General features: G+C 30.3%; 1 protein-coding gene across 1 annotated transcript; it reads right to left on the bottom strand.

Moving 5' to 3' along the window:
* Nucleotides 1-8,997: 8,997 nt before the first annotated feature.
* Nucleotides 8,998-11,929, bottom strand: LOC134695239 (RNA-binding protein cabeza-like). The gene is made up of 2 exons (XM_063556456.1): nucleotides 11,911-11,929; nucleotides 8,998-9,937 (listed from the first exon to the last, which is right to left on the bottom strand). Exon 2 carries the CDS (start codon nucleotides 9,883-9,885, stop codon nucleotides 9,352-9,354), a length of 534 nt encoding a protein of 177 aa, XP_063412526.1. The 5' UTR covers nucleotides 9,886-9,937; nucleotides 11,911-11,929; the 3' UTR covers nucleotides 8,998-9,351.
* Nucleotides 11,930-21,767: the final 9,838 nt, after the last annotated feature.

Consider the following 21,767-nt stretch of genomic DNA (forward strand, 5'->3'; position numbering starts at 1 on the left):
TACATGCTGTATGTGCCTGTATACATACTGAGCACGTCTGTATACATGCTGAATGTGTGAGATTTTATAATAGCACCCTGAGGATGTATTTTAGAAATTGCCCTCCTGTTTATGATAAATGATGACATCAGTATTTGTTGTACACCTATTAATTTCTTACAACCTTCCAAGGAGGAGGCCATCAGATAATTTGTTTTTCCAGTGATTTATTTATTATACACCAGACAATAATGAAACAAGTTGTTTTATGAATTCACACACAATTTGTGTAATAGTTACAGAAAAAAATTGTGTGACATATGTACAACATTTTTTTTTAAATGCTACAATTTTTATACACATATAAACATATCAATCAAAAACATTGTCTGACAATGATTTAAGGAACTTTTTTTAAAAGATTTTTAAAATCCTTAAGATTTATAATACATAAAATTCATGTGTATATCATGCATATTTAGAATACTGAAATACATAAAGCAAAAATAGATTAACAGATGTTGTAGATTGAAATAAATATTATGTTATATTTGCTTTTTTGTTCATTTTAAATAGTGTTGTATCTGATATTTCACTATGAATGTTTTTAACTCTGTCCTTTTAATTTTGCTGAGAGAACCATAGTCTATAAATGTCCAAATAGGACAGAATGAAGCATAGACCATAGACCTGTAAAAGGTTGCAACAAGGAATGATTTGAAAAATATGAACATTGTCATAAGAGAAAGGTGTTATTTTTTTTGATTTATCTCAATTGATAGGGGGGAGTTCAGATTTCTTGGGATTTGGGTTTAACCTGAAAAGGACTAATAGTCAGGTTTTTTTATTTATTATTTTTACCAATTAAATAGATATTTTGTGAATATTCAGCATATGTATGTTAAAAATACAACTTATGACTTTGTCAACAAAAGTGTTTTTTTAACATTTTATATCATTAGTATTATTGAGCAGCAAAATTTAGTGAAAAAATAATATGTTTATTTTGTCAGTAGTAGTTGATTACTAAAGTTTGTTTCTGTAATCATAGTAATATAATAGGTTAACATCAAAAAGATTCGCATGGAAAACATGCTACGGCTTATGCAAGATATATTTAACAAGGGTTGACCTGTTGACTTCATGAACATCTTGTTGCTGTTGTTTGAATTACTTCTATGAAGCTTGATGTTTTACATTCATTTAAAAGCAGAATCATTGTTTTTTAAATTAATTTGAAATCTGCTGACTTATTGCTTTCTTAATTTATATGTAGCAAATCTGGAGACAGATTTGTCTAAATCATATCAGTTGATAGTATTCACTGTATCAAATGTAATTGTGTGTTCAAATGCTTTTCAAGGAACAACTTGTCTCCACAAAATACAATCTTTGTCTTGTGCAATATGCTAATTCTAATAAGAGCTCTAAAAGCTTTGCAGTTCACTGAAGAAAAAAAAAACAATAGAAAAGTTAAGGTGTATATTAAAAAACGGCAGTTTCAGAAAACTGGTTTTATATATTTAATATTTCATAATTTTCGCATTTGGTTTGAAAGCTGATCTAACAATGTGTTTATGATTCTATTAAATTAGTTTTGTCATGTTTTCAAAAAGCTGAGGAGGTAATTTTTGAGCATCAGTTGTTATTAGTATAAATATGGTATTAAAATCAACAGTTGAACAATCAGTGACTTGCTCAAGTGTAACCATTTTGTCAGAAATACATTATACAAACATGCAAAGTATTCATTTCTCTCAAAAAAACTTGTCACCTATAAATGGAACAATTTCATTATCATTTTCTTCAAGATAAGACCTGAAATAAAATATTGTTTGTTTCCCCAATCCCGGCCGACCCTGCAAAAATGGTGCTACTCATAAAATTTTATTGTCAAAACTAAGTCAAATATTATTTTGTTCATTTTGGGTTTTCAGGCTTGCCGGATTGTCCGATAATGTCCAAGCTTTTTGGAAAAATAAAATAATTTCCCTACCTACCTACCCACACCTGACTTGGCAGGGTCGGAATTGGGGAAACAAACAATATATTAATTTAGGCCTAACTGTAATTTAAGAATAAGAGTTCTTCATATTGTGCATTATTTATAATGAAATATACACTGTAAATTTAGAAATTATGGCATGCATTTTTTTTGGGCCATTTTTTAAGAACTGAAAAATGCAATATTAATTTTTAAGATCTTAAGAAATTCTGAATTAAGATATCTATAAGATATGTATAAAATTTCTATTGCAAAACTCAATGAGTTATATTATTCACATTAATAAGACCTGGCAATAATTTCTAAATTTATAGTACCAAGTGATCCTTGTCAGGATTTTGTATTAACATTGTTACGTACCTTCATTTATTGTGATACATTGTAAGGAAACATAATTTATTTGTATTTTTCATTATGAGAAATGAATTATTAAATCTTTTCATCATTGTAATTTATCTGTTTTTGATTTTTTGCCACAGAGGATTGTTTTGTCTCTAGAGTATATGTTAAATCTTTACCAAGTCTGGAAAAGCCTTGTTTGTTTAAAATGTCTATGGAGTGTTATTTATAAGTTGACTTATCATGGTTAGGATGAAATGAGACAGTAACAAACAACTGTGTTGGAAGGTTTGAATAACAGTTTCAGACATGTCATTGTTATATTGGTCACATCAATTTTACTGCTAAATTGGTGTATATACCAAACCTAACTTATTTAAGGTCTTTTCTAGATTTTCTTGCATCAGTATATAGCAGAATTGTTTTTGGAAAAAAAGAATAAACTTTTGATTTTATTTTTTAAAGAATTGTGTTAATTAAGATATTTTATCTGAAGAATGTTAAAATCAAAATTTGAATTATTTATTGCCGTTTTACCTTTTTTAAATTTAAATATAAAAATTCTGTCTTATTTATTTAAAAGAAAATAAATCTGAAGAAGTTAATAATTAAATAGAGTTTGTAAAGATATGAGTGTGGTATAACTGTTTCATTCATTATGTAATTGCTTATAAAAGTTATTTATTTAAATAATTGTACATTAATACATACATTAAGAACAGAATATTGGATATTCTTATCTGCAATATCAAAAACTTTTGTTTTTGAAAAGAAACAACTAAGATTCACATAAGAGTATAATTATAGTGAAGAGATTAATTTACAAGATAAAGTAGATTAGAAGTGTTAATAAGAAATAATCTGCCCGAGCAAAGATGTATTGTACATGTGATGTCATGTGTTTGCTGATACATGGTACACAAAAACATTCAAGAGCTATTTAACGTGGGATGATAAAAGTTTAAGACATTCATAAAATAGATTTCTCTTGTTCTCAGCCCTTGTTAACAGGAGGAAAATACAAGCTGTAATCACACCAATAAATTATATACAGGGAACATATGTTTAACATGTGCCCTGCTAATTAAATCAAATCAAATATTTTGGTGCAATGTGAAATACATCTGCGCAAATGAATTGCTAATTGGTGCATATGCAAAACACCAGTTATGCCATATCAGTGAAATACATAGAAACGAAATGGATTTATTTATAATAAGTACATGTATATACCAATTTGTGTGGATTATTGAAAAATGATAGTTTCATTAATATTTCATTGCATAGTTTTAAATTAGTCTGCATACAGCTCTCTAGAAAATTTGTATTTTATTGAACATTTAAATTTGTGGTTCACCTTTAACCATGAAATTCATGAATATTGGTATCCCTCAAATAATAATGATTCCAAGTTAGTATAAATACTGATTTATATAAACATGACATTGTTTAAATGAGTTGTAGTATCAGTAAATTTTATTTGACTCATGCATAAGGTATAATGGAAGGATGGTCACAAGCAGCATTACTTGGGAAATATCATCCTTTTTATTGACAAGAGAAATTCCATTAAAAAACTAATATGGGAGGGTATGTATAATACCAACAACAAAAAAACTATCCCCATCATTTCTCCTTCATTCATTTGAATAATCAAATATCCTTAAATTCTACAGGAATGTGTGTCTTATAACTAGATAATGAATTTTGGAGAGGGCTTTTTATAGTGCAGTGATTTACCGAAAACATGAATGCCCATGATCTCTTTATTACAATTATTACATGTAGACTAAATTGTAACATTTTCATCACTAGTTACCAAGTAAGTGTGTTATCATTTTATATCTATTTATATCTATTGCAGCCAGTATTGTCTTGGTATTTTAGATTTTACATCAGCAAATCTTTTTCTCAACTTCGATTTGACCCCAGATTCGTTTTCATTTATTTACCAAAATGACTTTACATTTATTGTATAATGTAATTAATCAATCAATAATTATAGTTCTCATGTAAAATACCATACATGTTTTGTATCATGTCATTGTGTTTTATTCTTATGTACATTTGAAATATTTACAAGAAGTTGTAAAATTATTTTTTAGAATAAAACATCATTGTTTTCTATTGTTTTATTGTCAATGAGTTTGGATAAAGACCATCACTTTACCTCACTTTGTCTGACAGAACTTTACTCACAAATAAAGTTCCTCTGGATAGTACATTTTATTACATTTGATAATTTCATTTAAATGTCACTAAATAGTTTAAAATTTATAGAATTCTGGAATGTAGAATTTCAGCAGCAACTTCAGCAAATGACAAAATTGTTTTTTTGATTTCCTGTGAAGAGAAGGATGTAAAAATTAAACATACACTTTTTCCTACACTTACACAAGAAATATTGAAAGAGTGTCCTTCTACCATAAGTTTATTGTAAAATTTAAAAAAATCTTCTTTGAACTACTATACCAGAAGTTAATCTTAATGTGTTTTAGTGAATCTAGTTTAATCTTGGAATTTGATCCATCATTAAACATGGCCACTGTTGATAAAACAGACATAGCATATACACATACTATTAATGTCTCTGCAGTGATGTTTGGTGCCTAAACATTTAAAAATCTAAAACATGATAATCTAAAAAAAGCTAAAGCAAAACTGACATAGGGATCAAACCATATCACCTGTGGAAATTCAGACTCCCTATTTTTGATCTAATTGCATCTGAGGTGTCAACTTTTAAGCAGATTTTTCAGTGTGGTTATCATCTTAAACACTATTAAAATGACATTGAAGGATGATTTTTTACCAATCTTTGGGTATTTGCAGAAACTTGAATAGGAAAAGAGAAAATGTATATAGCAGAAGTGTTCAACAAAAAACTATCTTCAAATAAGTCAAAATCGTCAATTGACCTCATTTTTGATTGACTTACTTACTTATTGTTAATGTCAACTTTGATCATTAACCCCTTCCTGTTCCCATCGGTACTCTGGTACCGATGGGCTATATTTTTGGGTATCTAACTTGCGCAATGTATTGAATCTTTGACATTTGTTGACGTACAGAAGTGGTTGATGGCTCAAATCAATCCCCTATATCACAGCTGTGTGATTAGCGGTGCCTAAAACTTCTTCCGAGTACGGTTTGGTATCAAATTGCCCCTAACGAACAACGTTTTCTCCTGTAAAAACCGTGTTTTTTTTTTTAATTTGAACTTAATATTTCCGTCGAGTATGAGAAAATAAACTGTTGATTTTAGGGGCAATATGACTTTTTTTTATTAACTTCGCCGTGTATTTTTGAGGGAAACTATTCAAAGTATGATTAAAACTTGTACTTAAGTGAAAAAAGTGATTGAAAGTATACCAACGCAATCATTTATTTGAAATGCACTCTCAATTTGTGGTCATTTCCTTCCAAATTAATTGAAAAAAAGACAAAAAAGACAAAAAGTCATGAATTTTTTTTTTTCGAAGTTGAAATAGATGTAACAGAACATTGTTTCTGAAGTGTCTGGTTATGGAAATGTCGAAAACACCTTTGTTCAAATAAAGAAACCGGTAAACGTCTAGAAAAAAATGGCAGACTAAAGTATGATATCATCCTATATTTGCTCAAAATAATGGGTTTTACAACAATTTTATGTTATATCGAGACTTATGAAAGAGTTAAGTATTAAAATTTCGACATTTTAAACTGGAACTCCTGTGGTTCAGTGGGAAGCTGCACTAGCCCACAGCAGGAAGATTGCATGTTCGAACCTCAAAGCCGGAGGTGAAAAAATAATTTCCTATATTAAATGAAACTTAACTTAACTTTACTTTCAATTTCAAAAAGAGGGTCATGAATACATACAAAAGTCAACTCAAAAACAATGTTTGTATGTTTTTAAAGAATGTCTGTCCTAATTGCACCCCCCCTTTTAACTAAAACATCATAGGCCCAAAACACCAAAGTAATTATTGGTAATTCATTGAATCTTTACTTTCAAAGTCAAAATTCTATGTGCTGCTTGGAAAAACATAATTTAAGCTAAAATTTGTGTCAAGTATAAGATTTTTGACGAAATAACGGCTGAAAACCGTTATTTTGCATGTTGCGGGCATCAACGTTTTAGGGCATATAACACGTATTTCCTCCAACTATACCATAATGGTAACTTTCCTGTGTCTATCAGACTTAGGACATTGCTTTGACACTTAAACTTTATCCTATTAGCCCTTATAAAAGTCTCCACACGACCTTTTTCGGAAGACTTTTGTATTTTTTTACTTTTTTTTCGCAAGTCACGTGACTTTTGGACAGATAACACGTGACTTCAAAAGACAAAAATTCTGATATATTATATTTTTTGAAATATTTTATCAATTATCTCTCAAATGGACCTAAAACGACCTTTATGTAAGCCTCAGTGCGAATGCTATATGCGATTGAACTTTGATAGTGTCTTTCCATAAGTTTACGTCCAATTTGGCGGAACGTGAAAGGGTTAAGCTCTTCAAAGAATTACGTTTTTTTAATCCCTAACTATCAAATATTGGCTTTCTGCGTCTTGATGAAGGTTAATCATGAAAAGCACTTCAGATGAATGAGATTTAAAAAGTGTTTTAACTTCTTTTTACATTAATGGGTCGATACTGCAGCCAATGGACTCGTAAATTCAGAAGGTAGACTGATAAGTTATTAAGAAAAAAAGGTTTCAATTCCCTCTGCCAAATCAAACCATCAATACAGGACCTAAATAAATTCCACTAAATAATATATATAAAACAAACGATACTTATTTAAAAGATGCAAATTTCTACAATTAATGTCTCTTCAGATATGCTCGATGCCAAATTGTTGAAAATCGAAAACATGATGCTATGAAACGCGCGTCTGACGTAAATACAAAATTCCAATTTCTAGTATCTTTGATGAGTTTATCCATATTTTTCTTGCCATTACTCACATACTGGCTTCTGGGCTGATGATACCCACGGGGACCGATAGAGTAACATCAGATACATTGAACTAGTGGTAGTACAGTCCAGTATGCGGTTTAAATAGAATAATATAATTCTTGTATTTAAAAGGAAGAAAAGTGAAATGAACTTAGTAAACAAAACCAATTTAACTACCTTTCGGGATGTTTTGACAATCAATTCTCTAGATGCCCAAAATTAAATATATGACAATTATAAATCTCATAAAAACAAAGAAAAGCAGATAAAACCACAAGGGACCAGATGTGATTCCAAACAAAGACTAAAAATCAGAGCTTTTGGGATATAAATTCAATAGGTCAAAATTATTTTAGAAATTTATAACAATAGATTATAGTAACACAATATCTGGGGTTGTTTTCATGATAGCAAATCCAAAGTACTGGTTTAATTGACAGGTGAAATCGACGAGGTCTAACAGGTTGTTTTTGAAATACCGTTATTCAATATATTTTAACCAAATTCGTGTACTCAACAGGTAAATATTGTGTCCTTAGCCGGCACAGGTTTATTTCAGGAGTAATAAAATCAATACGGATGTTTTGAATGAAAGTACTAACTGCATACACTGTAGATTAAAGAGTTAAAGTATATCATAAATATATATGAAAGTGAAATTAAAAAACCTCAACAAATATCTTGTCAACTCAAATGTCCCGCGTTTTTATGACATAGTCTTCGGAATATTTGTTGTATGAATCAGTGTGATTCTTCATATAGTAAGAATTTTGTTTCTTAAAAATGACGAACAAAGAATTGTTTCTACGATTTATGTACAACGTAAACAATATGATATACTGCAACAAACAACAACAACCACGGAATTGCAGGCATTTTCAAAAGAAAACGAATGGTGTTAAACCTGGTCTTATAGCTTACTAAATTTCCCACTTGTATGACAGATGTTTGTAGTCAGTAATATTGACTAATTTGGTTGATCAAACCGAAAAGACAAAATAGGTTAATGTGACAATAATTGCGATCCAGTAGACAAAAACTGTGTACACACACAGACACACAATACAACCGAATAAAAATTTCAAGACACCCACAAAATAATTGTTGTAGTTCATAGTATATTTGATAAACACACCAACACCAAGTTCATCTAGTTGTTTTCAAAACAAATTAGATAGAATATAAAAATAAGGGTAAAAACGATAACACTGTAAAATCCTCCTGTGTCCGAATCGCCCATCAGGAGCCACCTGCGCAATGAATGCACAAAGCTAAAACCCCGATAGAGGAATGTGAGTAACATAAAAGGTTAAACGACCAAAAGAATCATTATCAACTCATCTAGATACCATCATTAACGTTCGAATACAAAATATAAGTAATTACTAAAATAGCAGATAGAGTTTACTGACACCATATATATCGTAGTAGGACACTATCACACTACCGGTGTGCAACTAATGATATCTGTTTATTTGCCAGTATAAATGTCTGTCTGTATGCATGTATTTATGTCTGGCTGTCTTTATGTTCGGCTGTCTTTATGTCTTCTTGCATGTCTAACTGTCTATTTATTTGCATTTTTATATTTTTGTGTGATTGTCTGTAAATATCTCATGTCTAAAGTTTAAAACAACCTTAAGAATGATGATAAATAATTTAGCAATCTTGGAAAAAAAAACCAACAGAATTGTGTGGAATCAAATTTCTTTAATCAGTTTTGTACAAATATAAAGTTCCCTAGATACATATAATTGTAATAGATAAAGAAATGAATAGATCTTCTACACATGATAGAGTGTCCACTCACGAATTTTATTATGAAAAAAAGTTTCTTTCTGCTGGTAATTTAAACTGAATGTTACTGGACTTTTCTAACAAAATATAGACAGTTTTGTCATAAAGAATTTCACTAATTTACTGATATTTAAACGTGTCAATCGTTACTGTTGCAACATTTATTTGTTTTGTTATATAAAGAGAGAATGTGAAAAACGAACGATGAGAAACAAATATTCTTGAAGTTTATTTGCAACCAAAATTTGAAATAATCCTTGAAGAAATGTTTTGTATTCGTCATTAACCCCAACCACCTCCTCTTCTACTGCCGCTTCGGCTGCCACCCCAACCACCTCCTCCTCTATTGCTGCTCCGGCTGCCACCCCAACCACTTCCTCCTTCTCTACTGGTGCGGCTTCTGCCCCTACTAAATCTTCCTCGTCGGCCACCTTTATTCCCACCTTTTTGTTTTCTGTCTTGGGCACGTTGCTGCTCTTTCTGCTTTCGGGCTTCTCCGTTTTGGTGTTTATTTTCCGTACTCGGTCGTATGTTTTTTGTGTGCTCTTTATCATTTTCCTTTCCTTTATCTTTTTTTCCTTTCCGTTTCGGTTTCGGTTTTGCCTTCTTCTTAGCAAGTTGTTTTAATATCTCTTTGAATGTCTGTTTTAGTATTGGACCTGCTACAGCATCGGCCCCTGGTAGAAATAGAGCGGAGTTATGACGGACCAGTTCATGGCGACTGTTGAATATCGAATTTATGAAATTTCCAACATCACCAGCGATTACAAAGAGTAGGAACAAAGTGAATACTTGTTGGTTTAATTTTATATTCATTTCTGTTACAATTCTTGAGGTATCAATGTGGCTCTATGCAGTCATTTCCACCCTAGAAAACATACACTATTATAAATAAATGGCGTTATATATAAATAAGACAGATACCAAAACTTCAATAATTGTTCTTCAATTTTTAAATGAATATTTTAGCAAGTGAGACCTAAATTTGGCGATAGAAAAACATACATTTATTCTGATAAACCATTAGTCATTATGGTTGTTTGTGTTCGGTTAGAGATAAGGGTTAGTTGGCCGGAGTATTGCACTCTCCTTTCTTTAATATTTCTGATTAATTATCAGTCAACATGTATATCAACAATACCTGTATATTCTCCTTTGATAGGATGAAGCAAACCTATGATCTTTTAATCAATTGTTAAAACAATATAATGATATAGTGTGATAATATGAAATGCTAGAAATTAAAAGTCACTGATATTAACATTTCCACGAATTAATTATCATTTGTTTGAAAAAATGCATCCTGTTAATTTTAATCAAAAATATTGATAAATGTTATATGTATTTTAAATCATCCAATCAAATCCATTGTTAAACAGATGTTACGATACGTAGATTGTGTCAAATATTTTGCAACGCAAATACGTATCAGCATTTATTTAGCAGATCTATTATATTTTTTTATATTGTTTTACTAAATTGATATTTACAATTGAAAAAGTTTCGAAATCAATTTTATCATTGATTGAAAAAAAATGGACCCAGATTTTTCCAAAAACAAAAACATAGACAAAACATGTAAAAAGACACATTTAAAGCGTTATCTCAATATGTTTTGTACAAAAATGGGACTGGAGATCAGAAAATAATCGTGCGTATTTTCTTTATGAATGTTTATAGCCCGAGGGTTACTGGCTATCCTTTTGGACATAACTGTGCCGACAGCACTTGCCAAATCATACCCTGTTCTAACCAGAAATCATTGAAAACATATCCTGTTCTAAACAAAATATTGAAAAACATACCCTGTTCTAAACAAAAATATTGAAAAACATACCCTGATCTAGACACGCTCAGAAAATGTATACCCGGTCTGTTCTAGACCGAATAAAATAGATGCTGTTCTAGACCCGGATTCTAGACTGTATTTAAACAAAAAGTTAGATCAGCGATCTTTATATCTAGATAAATACTTTGTTTAAAAAAAGACATTGTTCTCACCGGCAGGGCATGAAAAAGCTATACCATACTTTGTCATGTGAGAACGGAATAAAAAATGTTGTTCCAATCTTTACAGTTTACGATTTTCATGGATTGATAAATAAACGTTGTGGTGAGGATTCTAGAACTTCCTTTTGTCAATTTAAAAGATAAAGTAATCTATAACTAAATATCAATTAACCATGAAAATATTGTGTTACTTTAATTGTATTTTTTTTATCTCCTTATCAACGATTGGCTTTAAAATATGCATTCTCAAATGTTTCACTAAACATACAAATAAATCGGAGAATTAAAAATAACAACTTTTAAGAACTTTCAATTTCATAATAGAAAGTTTGCATATTGAATATTTGCATTGTAATGTTCATGTATTATTTTTATTCGATTCAAATCAAATCACATGGAGTTGAAAGATATGAACAACAGGGATAGAAAGGACACTGAAAACAATACAAAGTTTTTACGCGTTTTGGATAAGCCAGTAACAAAATGTTTGGAAATCCAAACAAAAATCGAGAGCAAAAATCCTAAGAGGACATTGCTGGGTGGGAAAAAATTGCATAAGAAACTTTGCTTAAGCGAGTACAAGTTTCACTACACTTACCTAATAATTTGAATATATATTATTGAACATGAAATATTAAGACACATATACTTTATCGATGTTCAAATACAAATGAAGCGACCGGTAATTAAAAAAATATAAATACTAGTATATATACGGAATCTGAACTGTAGAATTTTACCTTTATTCAAACAAACAAACTTATACGAAGCCATACGTGATAAAGCGAAACAATATATTTATATAGCAGTGTTATAGTTTTTAAAACTCACCTCGTACCTTTGTCTTTTCCCGCTTGCTTGTAAAGCAATATTTTTTCAGCTTATATACATATTTCATTAACATGTTTGCATCATATTCTAAAAATAATGAAATATGAGATAAAAAGAATGAAAACAAATTACAAGTAAAATAAATCAATAGATATAATATTGTGAGCAAACAAACAAAACATCAGTATTCAAAATAGGATTTGTTTAACGAAACTCACCCAATTTGAATATATATTTATTGAAAATATGTTTTATCAATTACAAGCAAAATAAATCAATGAATATAATATTGTGAACAAACCAACCAAATTTTCAAAATATGATTTGTTTGACATGACATACAAATTCCCTTCTTTTATATCCTTCTTGCACATCATCTTCGTAATTTATTTATCCATCTAAACGTTTTGATACGATCTTCATCGATCAGTCTTTTGTAAAAGAAACACGATATGACGTGCACAATTTGAATTCTGGTATCTGTAATAAGTTAATCTAAATCATAATTTTCAGTATCCAAATTCATAATTTCCCACCAATGAAAATGATATTTTTGTAGTTAAACATGTTAATGAATTCTCCGTCTGTCGGATTACCCGAATTGTTTTTTTTCCTCTGGTGTCTTTTGCCCCTCTTTTGTAGAAGTTATTCTCTCCAAGTAAAGAATTTTATTTTACCATTTAAAAAAAGTGTTATTAGATACAGAGAGAAACTTTCAACCATAACTTATTACATCAAAAGTAAAATTATTATAAATCAATATGAAATATGTTTACCAGGTGATTGTATATAATCAACGGATTTATTTTTATGCCCCGCCTTGGATAGTAGAAGAGCATTATGTTTTCTGGTCTGTGCGTTCGTTCGCCCGTCTGTCCCGCTTCAGGTTTAAATTATAATCCTGGTACCTTTGATAACTATTTACACCACTGGGTCGATGCCACTGATGGTGGGCGTTTCGTCCCCGAGGGTATCACCAGCACAGTAGTCAACACTTCGGTGTTGAAATGAATACCAATTATGTGGTCATTTTTATAAATTTCCTGTTTATACAAAACTTTGATTTTTTTGAAAACTAAGGAATTTTCGCATCCCATGCATAGACTACCTTTGCCGTATTTGGCACAACTTATTTGGAATTTTGGATCCTCAATGCTCTTCAACTTTGTACTTTTTGGGCTTTATAAATATTTTGATATGAGCGTCACTGATGAGTCTTATGTAGACGAAACGCGCGTCTGGCGTACTAAATTATAATCCTGGTACCTTTGATAACTATTAAGTGTTTGGTCAAAGAAGTTTTTGATGAAGTTGAAGTCCAATCAACTTGAAACTTAGTACACATGTTCCTTATGAAAGATCTTTCTAAATGTAATTCCAAATTAGAGTTTTATCCCAATTTCACGTTCAATTGAACACAGAAAATGATAGTGCAAGTTTCAGGTTAAAGTTTTTGGTCAAGGTAGTTCTTGATGAAGTTGAAGTCCAATCAACTTGAAACTTAGTATACATGTTCCCTATGATATGATCTTTCTAATTTTAATGTCAAATTAGAGTTTTTACCCCAAAATTACGGTCCGCTAAACATAGAAAATGTTAGTGTGAGTGGGGCATCCGTCTATTATGGACACATTCTAGTTTGATATACATAACGATTTGATTGCTTTCAAAATGAACGAAGAACTTCACTGTGACTTTATTTCTGAAACCAACTCAAATTCCGGATTAATAGTCTATTAGATTAAAGTCATAAGAAACCTCAAATATAAAAAAAAATGCATATGATCTTTATAACTCAATGGATAGTTTTCATTATAAAACTTATGTACATATACTTTTTTTCTGAAGAAAATTCTTTAATTTATTCATATTTAGAAGAAGTTTACTTTATTTGAATAGCTTCCTTCCAGCAAGCAATTCCCCCGACATATTTTCCGTATGCAAGGTGACCTCAGTGTGACCCATCTCGTAAAAATCCGGTGACCACAATACGCATGGATGTCCTTAAAATAAACTATTATCTGAATTTACATGTTAAACACGTGCTCAATTTCCATGCTTTTTTGTTTATTTTTCGTCAATTGTTGACAAACAGGTGACAATCGTTAAACTTCGGCTTCAAAACACGAACTTTAATTACCTGCCATATTTTCACAACAACGCTGACCGATTGAAAAGAAAATTGACAATTCTACGAAATTTACACAAAAAAAATGATAAATTCGAGCACAGAAGACTAAGTTTATGATGTTTGTATGCATTGCTTCAAGAATTGGAAGAACATTATTTTTCACCGGTCACTCGTTTCTTATGCCTTTAAGAAAAGTAATGATAGTCTTAAAAACAACTATGGTTCTCGCTGACGGTAACGCAGATTGCCGACGGTATCAATTGGTAATAGTTGAATAACGAATACAAATATATTTCAAACATTACCAAATCGCTAAAAGAAAAGCAATGTTCTAACTTTGCTACGTGCTAATCTTTTTGCGAATAAACCCTCATAGAAGATCTATGACTCCTATTTCGAAATCAAAATACCAAAAAAAAAAAGAAAAAAAAAAGAGATTTTTAAAATATAAAATATAAAAAGGGTGTACTATTTGGGAAGAGAACAAGCCATGTAAATAATTTGATATTAGATTTTCTACTATACGAAATAAATGTAGAAACTTGATCATTCAAATTATAACCAATAACAGTTTGTTTAACCTAATTTTATACCAGCTGTCCCCAAGGACAAGGATATTTGAATTCATAGAAAATATCAGGAATGGGAAAATAGGGCATACCATGTTTCTCTGTAATATAGATTTAACAAATCATTCATTCACGCTTACATATATAATATTTCAATTAAAATATGTGTGTACAGCTGTTTACAGTTAAACAGAAAAAGAGATCGATAACATAAATTGAAAATAAAAAGGATATATTTGTTTTATTGTAGTAGAAATGTAGCTGATTATAGTTGTATCATTGTTTGTTTTATAATGCCAGAATGATACACATGTACAAGTATTGAAATAACCATCCATAATTGATAAAGACGATAAATATAGTTACTAGACCATCCGGTTTAATACGATATCTATTTATTCGAATATGTAAATTTTAAACAATAGATCATTACACCGATTGTAAGCATCGTTTTACTTCTTTAAGTTGCATTTACTTAGTAAGTAGAACGTTCCTGATGAAGGAATAACAGAAAAAGCGCTTCGGACGCAAGAAATTATCAAGCGTGTTGTTTTCAATTTTTTTCTTCCATCAAGGAAGTTATACTACATAGAAAGGAAATTAGGTCGTATCATATATACAACGTAGCGAAAAGAGAAAAAAAATAATCAATTATACATGTTTTAAACATAAATTTGATTCTAATCAGGTTTTTTTTAATATTTTGTATTTCCTTTTCTATGTTTTTGTTTAAACTGGTGCCTTCCCTTACGGCGTAACAATTTATTTTGGTGGAATGTTTGCATAGCTCATACCATCTAAAATAGAACAATTAAAAAAAATAGAACCACTATTGTTTGCCCGGTCTAAAAGAATATAAGAACATCGTACACATCTAAACAAAATAGTTCAACAGCATGTTTCAGTTACAAATCCTCCCGGAGCCGGTGTGCTCTCAGGTTTATACGTAGATACAAGTACCTTGTCTTAGGGAAGGAAAACTCCTACTTTGTAAAGGATCAGTCTGATTCAAACGAAAAATTTTCTGAATCTGACATTATCAAGATGCTTGATTTCTTGAAAAACAACATATTTATTACGTTCGGAGGACGTGTTTTTCAACAGACTGTCGGCATTCAAATGGGAACCAATTGTGCACTTCTTCTTACCGACTTGTTTCTTTATCATTATGAGGTTGATTTCATACAGGAACACCGAGTAATATTCAAAACGGATATCCCTCTTATGTCCAAAAGTCATAATCAAAGATACTAGGATTATTATTGAGTACGTCAGACGCGCGTTTCGTCTACATAAGACTCATCAGTGACGCTCAAATCAAACTTTAATTTGCACTTAAACTCAATGGAAATAAACTCATCATAAAAACCAGGAATGAAATTTTATATTTACACCAGACGCGCCAGCGATCGAAATATTTACGTCAACGACGATCACCCGTGGCACATTAAACAGACGTCATATTAAAATCGATTTAAAAATTGAAAACATGGTTTTTTTTTCAAAGTGGTCAAGTGGTTTTACCTCATCATCATATAAACAATTTGTCGACTTTATCAATTAATAAGTTGAATTCAACATGTCGACTACTAATAACTATGTCATTACATTTATATAAGCAAGTCGACATTGTAATGCAATTGTTTTCTTCATCATTCCGACAAGTTGACTCCATATGATGATTTGATTTCATCTAATGACACATAACTTAACTAAAATTATTATCCTGGTACCTTTGATAACTATTAACTAATAATTCCGACTTATTTGAAACAAAATAACTTTATGAGGGGTGCACCATATGCGCTTCCATAGTATCGAGTACTTATAGTGTAGAATTTCCTTGTTGATATCGCAAACTGATAATTTATCAGCTAAAACATTTATAAGTATGAATTCCAACATTAAAAAAGATTTTGTTTTGTTTGGGATGATAAGATATTCAGATGTATGATTGCAAATTCTAAGGACCACACCCACTAGATAACTAATTATGAAAAATACTTTATTGACAATAAATCAAATTATACACGTTTGTGCAATTTACAAATTATCGGTAAATTTGGACTTTTTATGTTGAGTCTTTAACAAAAAGTTGTATCTGATATACTCAATAAACTAGACTAAGTGATAGTCTTTTATCCAAAACACAAAACTATGTATACTGATATGTGCAGGCAACTGCATTGCTTTGTTAAAAAAAAATATGCAACTTCATTAACAAAAAAATAATAATAATCGAATATCTGTACTTAGTGTTAGTGTATATAAACTCATCATAGATACCAGGACTAAATATTGTATATACGCCAGACGCGCGTTTCGTCTACAAAAGAATCAACAGTGAAGCTCGAATCCAAAAAAGTAACAGGGTCGTATACAAATTCCAAGATTTAGACTCGATAAGGAAACACTTAAAATAAATCATAAAAATGTTTATTTCAAATGACAAAGTAGTGATATAGAAATCTATTTTTTACTCCTCTTGTTTGGATGAATGTATATAATGACAGTAAACACATTTCATAAGGTCATTTACGCAGTATTTATTTGTTTCTAAAGCAATTTTCATAAATCATTCATTCAAGCAAAAGCTCGTTAATTACGCACAATCAGTTTTACGATAATATTTCGTGGAAAGATTTGCTCATATAAATAACTGCATATTAGTAATTTTTTTCCAGTTCTACTGGTATAAAAAAAAACTGAAATTCTGTTGATACCAAATAATAGAATCCATGTTGTTCCTTTTGACCTTTTTCTTCCTCCTCCTGATGATGTCTAACCTTTATGCTATTGTTTTCAGTTCACTTTCATGTGATAAAATGATACTAGTAGTATTTTATCCAACATAGATCCATGTATACTAGTCTGTACAGGCAACAACCTTGCTTTGTAAAACGAACATCGTACATCGTCAATAACAAAAAATCACGAATATCTGTTCTTGATGTTAGTGTAAGTGGGTCATAAATAAAGTCTCAGATTTATACTTGAAATGGTAACACATTAAATAATTCATAAATATTTTTTATTAGAGTTGGATAAAAATGACAAAGTAGTGTAATAGAAAATTCTTTTTTTTTATCTCTTTCCTTTTGGATGAATGTATATGACAGAAAAAAGAATTCATGGTCTCATTCACCCAGTTTTTATTTGTTTCCGAAGCACAATGCAGTTGCCGAAGCACTTTTCAAAAATCAATCATTCAAGCAAAATCTTTTTAATCACGCGCACAATCCAAGTTTACGATGATTTTCAGTGAAAAGATTTGTTATAAAAAGCTACATGGTCTAATCGTTTAAAGGCATAAAACATATGATATACAAATTTCAGATACTGAAAAATAAAGGCAACAGTAGATTACCGGTGTTCAAAATTCATACATCGATTGAGAGAAAACAAATCCGGGGAACAAATAAAAACCCAGAGAACCACATCAACTATAAGAGGAAATCAATTAAGGAACAACAGGACAACCGAGGTACAATACAAACAAACACCAACACACATATAAACGTCTGTTGATACCAAATGATAGAAACTATTATTAACTTTCTTGTAAACTGCTGCAACCTGGGAAAACATAAAAATGCAACTACAATGCGTTTTAAAAAAATCGTGCATCTTCAATCACAATATCTGCACTTGCTGTTAGTGAGAGCGGGTCGTATACAAACACCAGGTTTAGACTCGATAAGGAAACACTTAAAATAAATCATATTTAAATGACAAAGTAATGATATAGATATCTCGGTTTTTCTCTTCTTTTGGATGAATGTATATAATGACAGTAAAATATTTCATGACGTCATTCATACAGTAACTTTTTGTTTCTAAAGCACTTCAATAAATCAACCATTTAAGCAAATAATCGTTAATCACGGGCAATCAATTTTACGATAATTTTCAGTGAAAAGATTTGTTATAAAAACTACAGTCTTATTTTTTTTTATATTTCTACTTGTACAAAAAAAATAACTATATAATGACGTTCAACCTTGCTGCTATTGTTTTCAATACTCAACCATGTGAAAAAGTGAAAGTCTGTTATCCAAAACTGAACTTTTTATACTTGTCTGTACAGGCAACACCATTCTTTGTAAACGAACATTATCTCCAATAACTAAACATCACGAATATCTTTTTCTTGACGTTTAGCTACCAGGTTATAAATAAAGCTCCAGATTAATGCTCGAAAAGGTTACACTTAAAATAAATCATATATAAAAAAATATCAACGTTTAATAGAAATGACAAAATAGTGATATAGAAATAATATTTGTTTCTCTTGTTTGGAAAATGTATATAATGACAATACAAATATTTTATAACGTCATTCACCCAGTATTTATTTGTTTCCAACCCACTTTCCATAAATAAATCATTCAAACAAAATCTCGTTAATCACGTGCACAATCAAGTTTACGATAATATTCAGTGAAAAGATTTCTTATAAAAAACTAGTTTAATTATTTTTATAGTTCTGCTGGTATAAAAAAATTAACTGAACAAGAATGTGTTCATAGTAAACGGATGCCCCAATCACACTATCACTTTCTATATTCATTGGACCGTGAAATTGTGATCAAAACTCTAATTTAGCATTTTAATTAAAAAATATCATATCATTAAGAATATGTGTACTTAGTATTAAGGTGACTTCGTCTTCTTCAAAAACTACCTTGACCAAGAACTTTAACCAAATTTTTTTTAACCTGAAATGGGACAAACGGATGGACGAACGAACAGACGGACGGACAAACGGACGCACAGACCAGAAAACATAAGACCTTAAAATGGGGCATTGAAATAAAGTACTGAACGTCAGTTAATATCGTATGATCAAAACCATGATGTTCTTCTTGATCGGTCTCTTCTTCCTCCTGATGACGACTAACCTTTATGATATTGTTTTCAGTTCACTATCATGTGACAAAGTGGTTCTTTTATCCGAAAACATAGAATTATTTCAATTTTTTGTACAGCCAACCTTTTCTTTGAAAAACTAACAGCGTTCATCTCCAATTAATAATTAACACGGACAACTGTACTTTGTGTTAGTGTTATCAGGTCATATATATAATACCAGATTTATACTCGAAATAGCAACACTTAAAAAAGATTATATATATTCTTTAAAAGTTTGCTAAAATGACAAAGTAGTGATAAAGAAATCTCTCATTTTGATAATTGTATATCATGACAGTAAAATAAATCATGATGTCAGTCACACAGTATTTATTTGATTCTAATGCATTTTTCAATCATTCAAGCAAAAACTTGTTAATCTCGCACAATCAAGTTTACGATAATTTTCATTGAAAATATTTTTATAAAAAACATCATAGTATACATTTTTGTATAGTTCTACTGGTATAAAAAAAACCTTAAAAAATAATAAAAAAAAGGCTAAGCACCAGGTCTGTGAATACCATATTATAGAATCCATCATTAATGTTCTTGTGAATGCTTCATCCTCGGAAAACAGATAAAAGCAAATATGATTCATTTACACAAAAACTTGATTTCATGCCAAGTAAACAATGTACAAATAAAATTTCATAATACTATCGCGAGTGGTTGTGGATTCCAATCTTCATTATATATTTGTATAATTCTGACTATTTTCCGTTAATGATACTTACATGATAATTCGTCTTGCCTTATTTTTCAAGTATGACTTAGAGTATTTAAATTCTCAAATTTTATTAGATTGTTTTGTCGGTATGTCGATGGTAGTTTTTGAACAAAAAAAAGTTTTTTTTCTTAAATTTGATCTGAATGTTTTTTTACTTCGCTAGAATTTGACGCTAATTGTAAATTTTTGATTGTCGCCACAATTTGTCTAGTCTCGACTCATGTCAACTTTGACATGTTTGAAAGAGTTTTCATCTTTTAGTTTATAATCTTCGTGTCTGTTGATCTTTGTGTGTCTTTTAGTTCTGTCTCATACTTCGAAGTAAACAATTTTATAGGTCTAGTGGTGAGTTATATTAAAATATAAAAGCTTCTTTATAGCTTTATTGAACTTACTATAGGTCTCGGACCTAAAGTAAGCTATGAGTTATAGTTAAAAAAAAGTACTTGTTATAATTCAAGTGATGAGTTATATAACAAAAATATAAGCAATGGCTGTTGGTTTCTGGTGAGATATAATTAGAATATAAGTACTGTCTATAGATCTAGTGATGAGTTATAATAACAATAACTACAAGTATTGGCTATAGGTCTAGTGGTGATTTAAAATCAAAAAAATATACAAGTACTGTCTATATGTCTAGTGCTGAGCAGTGATAAAAAATATATAAGCACTGGTTATAGGTCTCTTGATAAGTTATATTGCAAAAATATAAGTACTGGCTATGGTCTAGTGATGAGTGTTATTAGAAAATGTATGAGTACTAGTCTAGGTCTAGTGATGAGTTAAAATAAAACAATATACAAGTACTGGCTATATGTCTAGTGTTGAGCTATCATAAAAAATATATAGTACTGGTTATAGGTCTCGTCATAAGTTATATTGAAAAAAATATATGTACTTGCTATAGCCTAGGTCTAGTGATGGTTTTTTTTTAAAGAAAATACAAGAACTAGGTACAGGCTTAGTGATAAGTTATATAAGAAAATACAATTACTGTCTATAGGTCTAGTGATGAGTTATATTCATGATATTAGAAAACATATATTAGCCAACTGCGGACCCCTAAAAGAGTTTATCCAAGGATTCTTAACGTCTACAGAACGTGGTACTCTCTCTACACCACAACTTGGCGTGGCTGTATACAAGTACATCTAGCACAGCAAACAGACACCACATACACAATGTATTGGTAAGGGCTTTGCTGCCGATCGTAGTATCTCTTACCCCATATGGAATTCACTGACCCCATTTATATCGTACTAGGTCACTAGCACACCGTGTAATGAACTTATCTTACCGACTATCTTCACGTGTGGTATTTTGACTAGAGGCCTATCAAAGTGATCAAGTCTTCAATACTTAGTATTAAGATCCTACTTCCATTTGTCTATACAGAAAACAAATGCAAAACATAACAACTTTTTTGCTTTAAAGTTATTTGATGATTTTATTTCAATCATTCATTACATGTATCAATTTTTTCGTCTGTTGAATCCTTTCAGGTTTCTTGTTT

This window comes from Mytilus trossulus, chromosome 13, assembly GCF_036588685.1.
Source record: "Mytilus trossulus isolate FHL-02 chromosome 13, PNRI_Mtr1.1.1.hap1, whole genome shotgun sequence".
Classification (NCBI taxonomy): Eukaryota; Metazoa; Mollusca; class Bivalvia; order Mytilida; family Mytilidae; genus Mytilus; species Mytilus trossulus.